General features: G+C 32.9%; 2 protein-coding genes across 2 annotated transcripts in view; one reads left to right on the top strand and one right to left on the bottom strand.

Annotated features, from left to right (window-relative positions):
- LOC106106390 (dnaJ homolog subfamily C member 10-like) overlaps positions 1 to 7,984 on the bottom strand; it is an 11,650-nt gene extending 3,666 nt beyond the window's left edge. The window contains exons 1-12 of the mRNA XM_013286967.1: positions 7,676 to 7,984; positions 7,434 to 7,596; positions 6,692 to 6,905; positions 5,592 to 5,704; positions 4,974 to 5,069; positions 4,185 to 4,382; positions 3,617 to 3,808; positions 3,364 to 3,484; positions 2,447 to 2,644; positions 1,483 to 1,589; positions 438 to 600; positions 358 to 395 (exon numbers count right to left, since the gene is read on the bottom strand). Of these exons, the coding sequence (XP_013142421.1) occupies positions 358 to 395; positions 438 to 600; positions 1,483 to 1,589; positions 2,447 to 2,644; positions 3,364 to 3,484; positions 3,617 to 3,808; positions 4,185 to 4,382; positions 4,974 to 5,069; positions 5,592 to 5,704; positions 6,692 to 6,905; positions 7,434 to 7,596; positions 7,676 to 7,677 (1,605 nt within the window). The 5' untranslated portion in view covers positions 7,678 to 7,984. The remainder of the gene's footprint in view (positions 1 to 357; positions 396 to 437; positions 601 to 1,482; positions 1,590 to 2,446; positions 2,645 to 3,363; positions 3,485 to 3,616; positions 3,809 to 4,184; positions 4,383 to 4,973; positions 5,070 to 5,591; positions 5,705 to 6,691; positions 6,906 to 7,433; positions 7,597 to 7,675) is intronic.
- A 260-nt stretch (positions 7,985 to 8,244) lies between these two features.
- Positions 8,245 to 10,996, top strand: LOC106106552 (ell-associated factor Eaf). Its single transcript, XM_013287152.1, has 4 exons — positions 8,245 to 8,419; positions 8,884 to 9,011; positions 9,844 to 9,936; positions 10,854 to 10,996. The coding sequence occupies exons 2-4, from the start codon at positions 8,915 to 8,917 to the stop codon at positions 10,994 to 10,996; spliced, it is 333 nt and encodes a 110-aa protein (XP_013142606.1). The 5' UTR covers positions 8,245 to 8,419; positions 8,884 to 8,914.
- The last annotated feature ends 582 nt before the right edge of the window (positions 10,997 to 11,578 follow it).

Below are 11,578 nucleotides of genomic sequence, written 5' to 3'. Positions count from 1 at the left end.
CATCTTCGTACTGCAGTAATACCACGATCATAAAAAGAAAGGCGTGAAGTAGGAGCAATTCCGCGTACTATCTGATAAGTATGGTGACGAAGGCCTAACCTTAGTCCCTTCTACTTTGCACCCCTTTTTCTCATAAGAATAGGAAGGAAAAGAGACGTGGATTTGATGGTGGAAGAGACACATAGGAGGTCCCATCTACTTTGCTCCCCTTTTTCTCATAAGAACAGGATGGAAAAGAGACGTGTATTTGATGGTGGAGGATACACATAGGAGGAGGAGATGTCTCCTCCTACGTCGATTAAGGGGGTAGGCAACGCATCTGCTATTGCGAATATATATGGGTAGCTGTCGCTTTACCATTTTGGCGGATTCAGGTGGTGGTGGTAGTGGAGTACCTTACAATATAAAAAAAAAATCGTCTATAATCTAAAACTTACTGCCACTATCTTTGATAAGTTGTATGAAGTCGGCAAGATTTTCGGTATTCAGTTCTCCCTTGTAGAGGTGCGTGTCGGCGCCCTGCTGCAGCAGCACGGCGGGCCGCCCCTGCCCCGCGCCGCAGTACCGCGCCGTTTGCAAACTGCACTCCATTATTCCGAACTGAAATTAAACATATTCGATATCACAATTTTTTTAATATAAGATTTTAATGCTACGTAACTTTTGCAAGATGAAAATAATATTGATAGACATATCAATAATACTATAAACAAATAAAATGTACAATTTTTGATTTTTTAACTGTATTTTTAACTTTTTTTTTGTTACATAATTTATGCTAATATTATAAAGAGGACAGATTTATATTTATGTACTTTTGTATGTATTGAAATAACTCAAAAACTACTGAGTTAATCTCAAAAATTCTTTCACTATTAGAACGCTACGTTACCGCTGAGTAACATACGCTTAATTTTTAAATCTCACGTAGACGAAGTCGCGAGCAACAGCTACTATTTTATATTTGAAGAGTAAAAAATATATGTGAAACACGTTTAAATGGCAAAATTGTGGCTTACGATAAGACTATCGTTTACATAGACATGTAGGAGCCATCGTAATATTACAAAAGTAGGTGGCAGTTCTAAAAGTTTAGATGGATGGATGGATGGATGGATGGATGGATGGATGGATGGATGGATGGATGGATGGTTAGATGGATGGATGTTTGTTAGAGTTTGTAGTTTAAACAGCTAAACGGATTTCGATAAAATTTGGCATAGATGTGGAGGATAGTCTGGAAGAACACATAGGCTACTCACTTTGTTTTTTTTTAATTCCACGTGGACGGAGTCGCGGGCGAAAGCTAGTTATGAAATAAGTCTAGATCACTTTTTCTTTTATTCTTGTATTGTTTTGTCTTCATTTGTGTGTGTGTGTGTGTGATATGTAGTTACCTGATTTAGCGTCTTTTTATTATTATTTTTTTGTCAATTGCATTGCAATTGGTATACCTTATAAATAGATAAATAAATCACTTACATTGATATACTTGTCGAGGTAATATTTGCTGGCATCAGTGAAGGGCTTAGCGAGGTGTTCCCAAGAGGCGTTGTGCGGTACAACTAGCAACACCCACGTACCCGCACCTAACAACGGAACATTTCATCTTTGTACTTTCTGACCGACTTCTCGAAAGAAGGTACTCAATTCATCTGTATGTTTTTATGTGTATGCATAACTCCGCCACTAGCGGACCGAATATGATTTTTTTTTATTTGAAAGGTAGTGCTTGCAGATAGGTTTTAGTCGTGATTTTTTGGAGTCAGACTACGGCGTAGTTAAATAGTTGAGCTCAAAATCGCGTGACGAAAATTGGGTTCTTTTTGCTTTCTTTGTTTACAAAGCCTAAACTATAAGATTTAAATAAAATGATTTATGGAAGAGTTGTAGAAATAACTATATGTTCAATAGTCAATTGTTATGGTTAATATGAAAAAAGCCCTACGTAGATATCACTGCATACCTCGGCTGACACCGACATCAAAGTAATAATAATTGTACAATATAGACATAACAGCTACAATAAGGGAGGTTTACATATTCAAGGAATTATTTCGTTACTTTTTAGTGTATTGTTTTTTTGCGAATATTTTGGTTTTAAAGTACTTTGAAAGTTTTTATTGTTTTAGACATGAATACAATTGTAACAACGTAATTAAATTCAATACTCAAATCTACTGATACCGTCAGAATGCAAGGGCTGATCCAGCTTTGGCGCCAGGGGTTCACATAGTCGTGGTCAAGTCAAGAGCTTGACAAAATATGTAAATACATTTTCTCAAGCTCTTCAACCAGCTCAGGGAGGGTCATGACCCCATGACCCCCACCCCTCCATGGATCCGCCGTTGTCAGAACGGCGCTTTATTCCTTAAAACGTCTGAATAACATTGACAGCTGTCATAGGGACATGACGTCAACATGAAATGAACAGCTAGATACTTACGACCGTCCATTATCTTCTGGATTTCAGCTGTGGATAATGTATGGAGATTGTAGGCGTCCGCGGAGTTCTGTATGAAGGTCTCTGGATGCGTGCACGAGCGCTGGTACGCGCCGCCGCCCTTTAACAGCGCCCAACACGGCGTTGACTCTATTTGTAGAGACGCGCACAACTCTTCTTGCGATATACAATCGATTGTGCCTAGAAATCAAATTTTAATCAAAATTTATGTACACCAACATACTAATATTACTAATGCGAAAGTTTAGATGGATGGATAAATGGATGGATGTTTGTTAGAGTTTGTAGCCTAAACGGCTGATCGGATCTCGATGAAATATGGTATAGATGTAGAGGTTAGTCTGGAAGAACACATAGGTTACTCATTTTTGTTTTTTTTAATCCACGCAGACGGAGTCGCGGGCAAAAACGAGTATAATATAATAAAGCAAAAACATACACTTTGAATACAATCACAGCATATCTTTTAATGATTCATCTATACTAAAAGAACAAAGCTTAAAAACACACTACTTTGTGGCGTAGGATGTCAGCCATCACAGTGTCTTATTGAACAAATTTTTCTTTAAGAAAAAGCCCTACATTTACGACACATTTTAGGGTATATATTTTCACGCTATTAAACTTAGGGAATAGGTAAATTGGAATTGGAAATCAATGCTAAATCCCAAAAAGTAAGCAACAACCAGTAATGTAATATAATCACCGAAATAGAGAATTTCACTCGTATGTTAGGTACCGACAGATTAAAAAAAATGTAGACTTTAACTGGAAAAAAATTAAACCATAGTAGACTTTTTCGACTATCGATTCTGGTGGGATTTTAAGAGAAAGATCGCTGACGAATTGATTTGCAAACCATACATTTTTAAAAAAACATAAATGTAAATTAAACTTACCGAAGTTTAAGTCAGGGAATTTGATTTTAAATTGATGTAGAAGCAAATTGTCATCATCCTTGCTGGGAAAGTAAATCACCCAAGACTTTTTTCCACAGCTACGCAGTTTGTTTCTTATATTCTTAAAACAATCAAGTACAAGAGATTTAGATTTAATAGAAACTGTAATCTGTTTTAAAACAGTCGACGGGATAATTTTTACATACAAAATAATTGTAGAATTATTTTTAAAATAATTTAATATAAAATTTACCTTAAATTTTTCAGGATCTATCTCCCCTACTGGTAAAGATTGAGCAATCTGTTTTATGATTGTCTTCTCGTCAGTGCTTGATATTTCAACGTAAATATTTTTATATTGAAACACAACGGTTACATCAGGGTCCTCTGATAAATCATCACGTAAGTCTTCATCGTCTATCATAACTACGGTTACTAATCCTTTCTGTAATACCATAAACAACAGTATATTACTTTCCAAATATGAAGGCGTGAAGGCGACACACTTAACGTGTTCAGAGACTACAACTTTCTGAGCCGCCAAGTTATTTTAAAACATCTGTACAGTCCTAAATAACGACAGAAAAAGTAAACAATATATGGCAAAAACAGGTAAAAGTACCATAAAATATTAATCATTTAAATTCAAGATTTTGACAATAATAAAAAAAGAACGAAAAGTGTCTAATTTGACAAATTTCAGTTTCTGTTTTCACATCAATTAAGGAGTGACAAAAAAGATACTTGGAAATACAGATAAATATAGAATTACATTAAGAAATATTTTGCAATGGATAGTTTAAATGGTTTTAAATACTTACCAAACGGTAAGCGATTCTGGTCAATGCACGGTCTTCAATAACATTAGTATCAAGAACATATGCAACAGGTTTTTCTAAACTTCGCAGTTGACTTATAATTGGCACATGTATTTTGTTTTTTAGATATTTCATCATGAACTTTTCGAGCCCATCAAATGTGTCCTCCCCTTCATAATGAATAAAATTACCATGCACACCCTAAAAGCAATTATATTCTGTTAACATGGTCACTAATCTATATTAATACTAGATTACGCCCACGACTCCGTCCGCGACTTAAAAAAAAAATAAAAATGATTAGCCTATGTGTTCTTCCAGATTATCCTCTACATATATACAAAATTTCATCGAAATCTGTTCAGACGTTTAGGCTACAAACTCTTACAAACATACATCCATCCATTACATTACATTTAAAAACTCATGTATCATTAAAAAGCTATGTTATCACTGATTAACATAGGCTACATTTTTGCTATTTTTATTTCACGCAGGCGATGTCGCGAGCAACAACTATAATAATTGAAAGTATTCATGATTTTATTATAAAAAATATGTTTAAGGAAATTAAAAAGATTTAAAGCACCGGGTCAATAAAGCAACAATCTTAGTTACTTTGGAAAAATAAGTTGAGTTAAGTCATCATATTTTGGTAAAGAAATGCGTATTCTGTTCTAACTATATGTTTTCCGAACATCCTTTATGGTAGCGACGCATAGCAATTAGTACTTTTGTTTCATTAATTTCCTATGCGAAATATGATAACAAATTGAAAAATTAAATACTCACATTGAGAAAAAATACCAATGTAGGATGGCTGCCAATACTCATTGTGTTTATGCAAAATGATTTGTGGTATTTGCAGTTAACTGCGGAAACTTTCACCTGAAATACAATGTGAACCAAAATAATTATTTCCATAGTGCTGTAATATAGACCTAAAGAGATGGATGGATTGTGTGAAAGGTGACATGATCAAGAAGAGAGTGATGACTGAGATGACCTATGATAGTTATGTGGAGGACAAAAACCTGTTTGCCTGACCCTACGGGAGTAGGATAAAGAGAACGATGAATTTTAATTTTAAGTTTTGAATGATTTTTAAAGACTACTCGGTTCGAAGTTGTGGTCACAGTCGCAGAAATTGTGGTGTTTCAATAGCAAAAAATTGCCTTATTCCTAGTAACGAGACAAACTCTGCCTCTTACAAAAAATCAAGATAGCTGTAAATTGTACAAATGACAAGGCAATAATAAAAACCAAACATTTAAAAGCTATGTCCTATTGGTTACTGTTCCGCGTCATGTTTCCTTAAGGTGGAACACCGCGAGAATACCCGATTGTACTTAGGACTAAGTGACGTAAATAATCATTTTTTATTAATGAACAAGCTCAATTAAAACTTACGATTCCTTGATACGTTTCAGCAAATCTTTTCCAATGGTCCACTAAACGGTGACACGGCGGACAAAACGGTGAGTAGAAATTTATAAAATGTAAGCCACCTGATAGATAACTAACTGGAAAATAACAAAAAAATCAGGTTACAATAGTAAAATACATCATCATCACCAGCTCACTATGTCTCCACTGAAGGGTTTGAAGTCCACCCCAAGTTAGGGGTGACTAGGCCATAGTCAACTAAGCTGGCCAAGTGCAGGTTGGTTTCGCTGATGTGTGGTTTGCATAACAATGTTTTCCTTCACCGTAAGAACGTCGGGTAAATTATTTACATATTCGTATAAATCGAAAATAACATTGGTAGATGGTGGGATTCGAACCCAAGACCTATAAATTACAAGTCAAGTGCTTTAACCACTGTGCCACTGAAACTCAAAAATACATGTTTGATCTCAATTACATTTCCACTGATTACAAAATTATTAATAGTATTTTAAGATGTTTTCATTAGTACATCTTTATAATGAGTTTGCAAAAAAATTGTATAATTTTTATTAGCAGATTTTACAGTAGAGGATGCATGTGTATGATGTTTGCCTTCTGAATGGATTAAATGGCTTTATTGTTATTGTTATTTTTATTATCTCATATTTTTATTTTCTTATTTGTATATATAATATATTTCACATGATTTTCTTAAAAAAATAACAAAATAAAACATATTATATAAAAAAACAGAGCACCACCAGCTGCGGAATCCGATGACTCAAGCAACCAGTGGTCAGGGCTGCAGAGACAGGAACCTCCTCACTAGTCGTGCGGTTTCTAAAATAACCGCCTTTTGAATCGGGCCCTTAATCCAACTGTCTAGCGAGAGCTTCTTGAGGTGTTGGTCGAAGCTCTTATTTATTGTTATTATTATTATTACATAGGAAGGGACATTATTTCAGTACATCCCTTCTTCTGTAGATAAAATATAGACATGCAGGAAGGTGAAGAGGTCTGCAATTGCATATGTTAATGGTTGTTTTGTCATTTTGGTTAATTCAGGCTTTCATTTGCCACCTTATGATATTGCAAAATTAATTTCTATCAAAAATACTCACAAAAATTAGTACTACTGAGGGAAACCACATAAGGATCATTATGATACAATCCATTTTTGAAGAGATTGTCATATTCAGATTGTGTTTGATGATCATATTTCTTTGTGTATGCTGCATGTGAACCATAAACATCATATTTCCGTCTTTTCTCAGGATCCTTCAATGTTTCATATGCCTCAGTTATTTTTAGGAATTTCTCTTGTGTTGTTTCATCCTGTAAAATTTTAAAATGTGTCTTTATATAAAACTAACTTTTTCTTCAGCGCTGATAAAAAACTTAAGTAAGCTATATGTTCTACAACTGTCCCCAATTTCATCAAGATCTATCCATCCATCCACCTAAACTTTTGCATTTATAATAATAATAAGTAAAATTTGACACAAATATTGATTTCTGGCAACAAGATTTTAATGTACATATTTATTTATTGTGCTAAACTGCAAGAATGTATAACTATACAATAATTCACATATTTAAATGTATTTCCTGAAATTTGGGTACAAATTGAAGCAGAATGCTGTAACATGAGTTGCATAAGAATCAAACCAAATGAAGGGCTATAGTCCTAATTGTTTCAAGCAAATCTATTATGTTAATATTACTATATAAACATATTTTTAATTTGAATGTAGTACACCCACTCACTACCTACACAGTCCAATTTCTAATACAAGTTTTTAATGTTCAAGATTACAAAACAACGCTAAATCAAATATATGTTTGAATAGATAATTAACTTACGGAGTTTTTATCAGGATGGTATTTAACAGCTAGCTTTTTGTATGCTTGCTTTATCTCTTGTGTAGCGGCTTGTTTAGATACCCCCAATATTTCGTAATATGTCACATCCATCAGATTAGCATTGTGAATTAGAACACATAGATAAAATATGATGAATTTCGACCTGAAACATTTAAGCATAATAGATATAGTATACAGTGAAAAAATCAAATAAATTGATTAGATAGAAGAAATAAACTTACATCTTTATTAACGGAATCAAAAACCAGTAGATGAAAGCATATGCAAATTATTTGGCACTCACGAATTATTACACACTTAAAATATTAATGAATTAAATAAAAAATAAAGAAAATACATCTTTAACATTTAAATATCACAGTAATCGGCACATATCGTCACAGGCGTCGAATGTTGAAACAGTGAATTATGTGAAAAATACGAGGTCCGAAGATTTTGCCTTTCCCTTTCGAGACACAGGGTTATGGTGCAAATTAAAATCGATGCACTTGCAAATTACCTGCGCTGCGCTTCTCAGTTTCAAATCGGTGTCACTGACAGTTGACAGTTTTGTGTTTGCTTTTTTCTGACATTAATCTGTCAATGACAACTTGGTTAAGATATCGGAAATGAGCAAATAAATTAGGAATTTACTTAAAGTACGTCAACGTATTCATTAGTAAACAATCTCATTTTATACTTAATCACTTACATATTGTTCATAAAACAAAAACATCACAAAACTTTATAAAACTTTTAAGAACGTAAACGTCATAGTCATCCCATAAACTGTCAAATGTCGTGTCCGTCATGAGAACTAGGTCGACAGAATAGTCAATGTCTAATTTTTTGGATTGTTCGAGCAGTAATTTGCTGGCATAGAATTACAAATTGTGTAAAGATTTAACAAAAATCGAAAGTATTATGAATATCCTTTAACACAACTGCATCGCAGAAAGTTGAGCATCACAGAAGACGGAATTAGAGTAAGATCAAATAAAATCATATCATTTGCCATATTTCGCTTATTTTATCCATTTTTTTAAATAATTAGTCGATGAAAACTTAACAGTAACAGTATTTACGTCGTACATTGGATTACGGAAATGTTTGTTGCTCCATTAGACGAGATAATTGGGCGTTTGAAGTCAAATATCAAAATTAAAAAAAAGCCATTGCTTAAAGTGAATGTAAAAAGTGTAGAAATTGCGTAGGGGAATAAAAAGTAGGATTATACATCGCTTCTCTGTATACTGTCATATACAACATGTCCTACATCTTGAGTACTAATATATATTGTGCAAGATGTTGGAAATTACCAAATGTAGTTTTTTTTTAATCTTATTGAAATACTAAAATTACTACTGGATAATGTAATACAATATATAACTATCAGATTGTTGACCTGAATATATTTTTTGTATTCATATATTACATAAATGATTTTCAGATAATACATATGGCAAAGACAAGTAGCTGAGATGGCTGACAAACATAGTTTAAACTATGATGTGAGGGAGCTGAAGCTAGGCAGTAGCTTTACAAACAACAAAACATCTCAGTACCATACAATTAAATGTAAGTACACACTAAACCACCCCTTAGTAGTGAGAGGACATAAAAAATGATATTATTATACTTAAAGAAAATATAAAATTTTCAACAATTAACAATTCTAAATTTTGTATGCCCTTCATACACAATTATTAACATTAAAACATCCACAAGCATCTAACATTGCCTTTGTGAAGCAAAAGGGTTCATGTCTTAAAATTGCCCCATCACCCAGTCCATCTTTAAATTGCCCCACTTAATTATTAAATTACCTCCTTATGGGGCATAGCCCCATAAAGAAAAATGCCATGTTAGTAGCTTCTAGACTTAACCAGATTGTTACCTTGCAATGCCTCTGTGTATAAAATAACATGGAAAGCATTTTTAATTGGATTACAACATGCCATCAATCATATTATGCCTTTAGTATATTTCCCTTACCTGAAGCCATATTGTTAAACATGCCAACTTTATTTAAATGATAGTAAATTGCTAAGTATATTATTTTGAACATGTATTCATTTAATTCCTATATTCAGCCATATTAGTTTTAATTTTTTTTTAAATATGTCCATCAGATATGTAGGACAATTCAATAACTATGGTTAAAACTTATATAATTATGATTACATAAGTGTTATCCATATTTAACTAATTAATCCTAACCAATGTCTTTTGGTTAGAATTATATAATACTAGCTTTTCACCTAGACTTTGCTTAGAATTAAAAAACTTAGAAGTAGCATAATTGTTCTGCCACAATGTATATTTATGCCAAATTTCATAGAAAAATGTTTAGTTGTTTTCAATTAACAAACATCGATAAATATATCTAAACTATTGTTTTTTTTTTCAGATGATTTTAAGCCAGCATCAGTGGATGTCAACAAAATGGCCACAGTTGATGTGGGAACCAATAACCAAGTCACAGTCACTGTACCACATTTAGGTATTTTTTTTTATTTCATACTGGCTGTCCCTATTTGTTTCATCCCATTACATTACTTTTTATTTACTTTAAGCAGAAATGTATGCAATTTCGTAAAACTTTCAATTGGGAATGTCAAGATTTAAATACTCAACTGACGATAAAGACTCTTGCCATATTGTGATAATTTTAGTATGACAACCTTGCTCCTTTGCTGCTATTAGCTGTGAATTTAAATTTACAATCTTATAAACATGAATCTAGCATATTAAATCTTTTTACAAGGGCAGAATATGAAAAGAAATTGCTAGTGTGTTCATGGACTTATTTATAACCTCTATTATTATAAAATATTACTTATTTATAAAATCAAACCCTAACGTAGGGCTACTTAAAATCGGCTTTGTGTCATAACTGTCATATACAGAGATTTTATATGAAAGAAATTGTATTTTTTCTGGCAAGGATTTTATATTGTTGGTTAAGCTATATTTGTAGTTATGGAGTATCAGTTTAAGAAAATATCAAAGTCATCCAAAATTCTTCAAAGCTTCACAACCATTTAGATTTGCATATATTCCTTATAAAAAAGCTTAGTAAAATAGCCTATGTTTTACATCTGTGCTGAGTTACATTGATCTATTGGGCCATTCTGGAGATAACTTCTAACCAAATATCCATCCATCCATCTAAACTTTCGCATTTATAATATAGTAAGTGCCGGGTGCTTCAATCAGAAGCATCCAGCATTTATAGCTGAGTGAGGACCCAATCCGGTCAGCACTGCATACACATTTTAAATACTTTGTTTGCCCTGTAATTACGTGTTTATTATTTATGCTTTTTTAATTACTTTGTTTTTTTTCTCTTATTCCAAATTGTGTTGTAGTGGTGATAAGATTAAATGTTATTTTTTTTATGATTAATTTAATTTATAGATGGTGCCGGAGTTCCTCAGACAGTATTCAAAGGCAGCCAAAGGCCATACACAAAGGAATGCGTGATTATTATAGACAAGGTCACTGGAGAGATCACTATAGAAAAGCTCTCCAGTAACATACAAGTTAAGAAAACGAGGTAAGATTTTAAAATTTATTTTATAACTTTTCATCAGTGCAGAATTAAAAAAAAAATAGTAGTCTGTCTTCTTCCAGACTGTTATACATTTATGCTAAATTTCATCATGACCCTTTTAGCAGTTTAAACTGTAAACGCTAATGACCATCCATCCATCTAAACTTTTGCATTTATAATATTAGTAAGGTTTTAATAAATCTTTGAAAATGGAGAACAAATGGCCATTTTTTTGGAAAATTAAGAATGGTACAAAAACGCATGCACCAGGATTGCCTCTAGTTAACTGTAAATCAATTCCACGTACCGATTCTACCCTTACTAACCCATTTTTATAACGAAAGGATAAGATGGATCTAGAGGAGATGGGCACGCATATGAAGGGGAACTATCTGTGCGTCCATACCTCAGTTTAAAAACGCATTTGGAATAGCAGATGTCTATAGACATTGGTCACTTAAATATTCTGGCAATAGTCACTTATTTATAAACCTTTAATATAAAAATAAACTTTTTAATAAAAAAACAAAACCGACTTCCAAACAAAATACACGAAAAACAAAACAAAATGCACTAAAAACAAAACAAA

The sequence above is a fragment of the Papilio polytes genome, unplaced genomic scaffold (genome assembly GCF_000836215.1).
Source record: "Papilio polytes unplaced genomic scaffold, Ppol_1.0 DF822178.1, whole genome shotgun sequence".
Classification (NCBI taxonomy): Eukaryota; Metazoa; Arthropoda; class Insecta; order Lepidoptera; family Papilionidae; genus Papilio; species Papilio polytes.
This window is presented reverse-complemented; position numbering and strand designations above follow the sequence as displayed.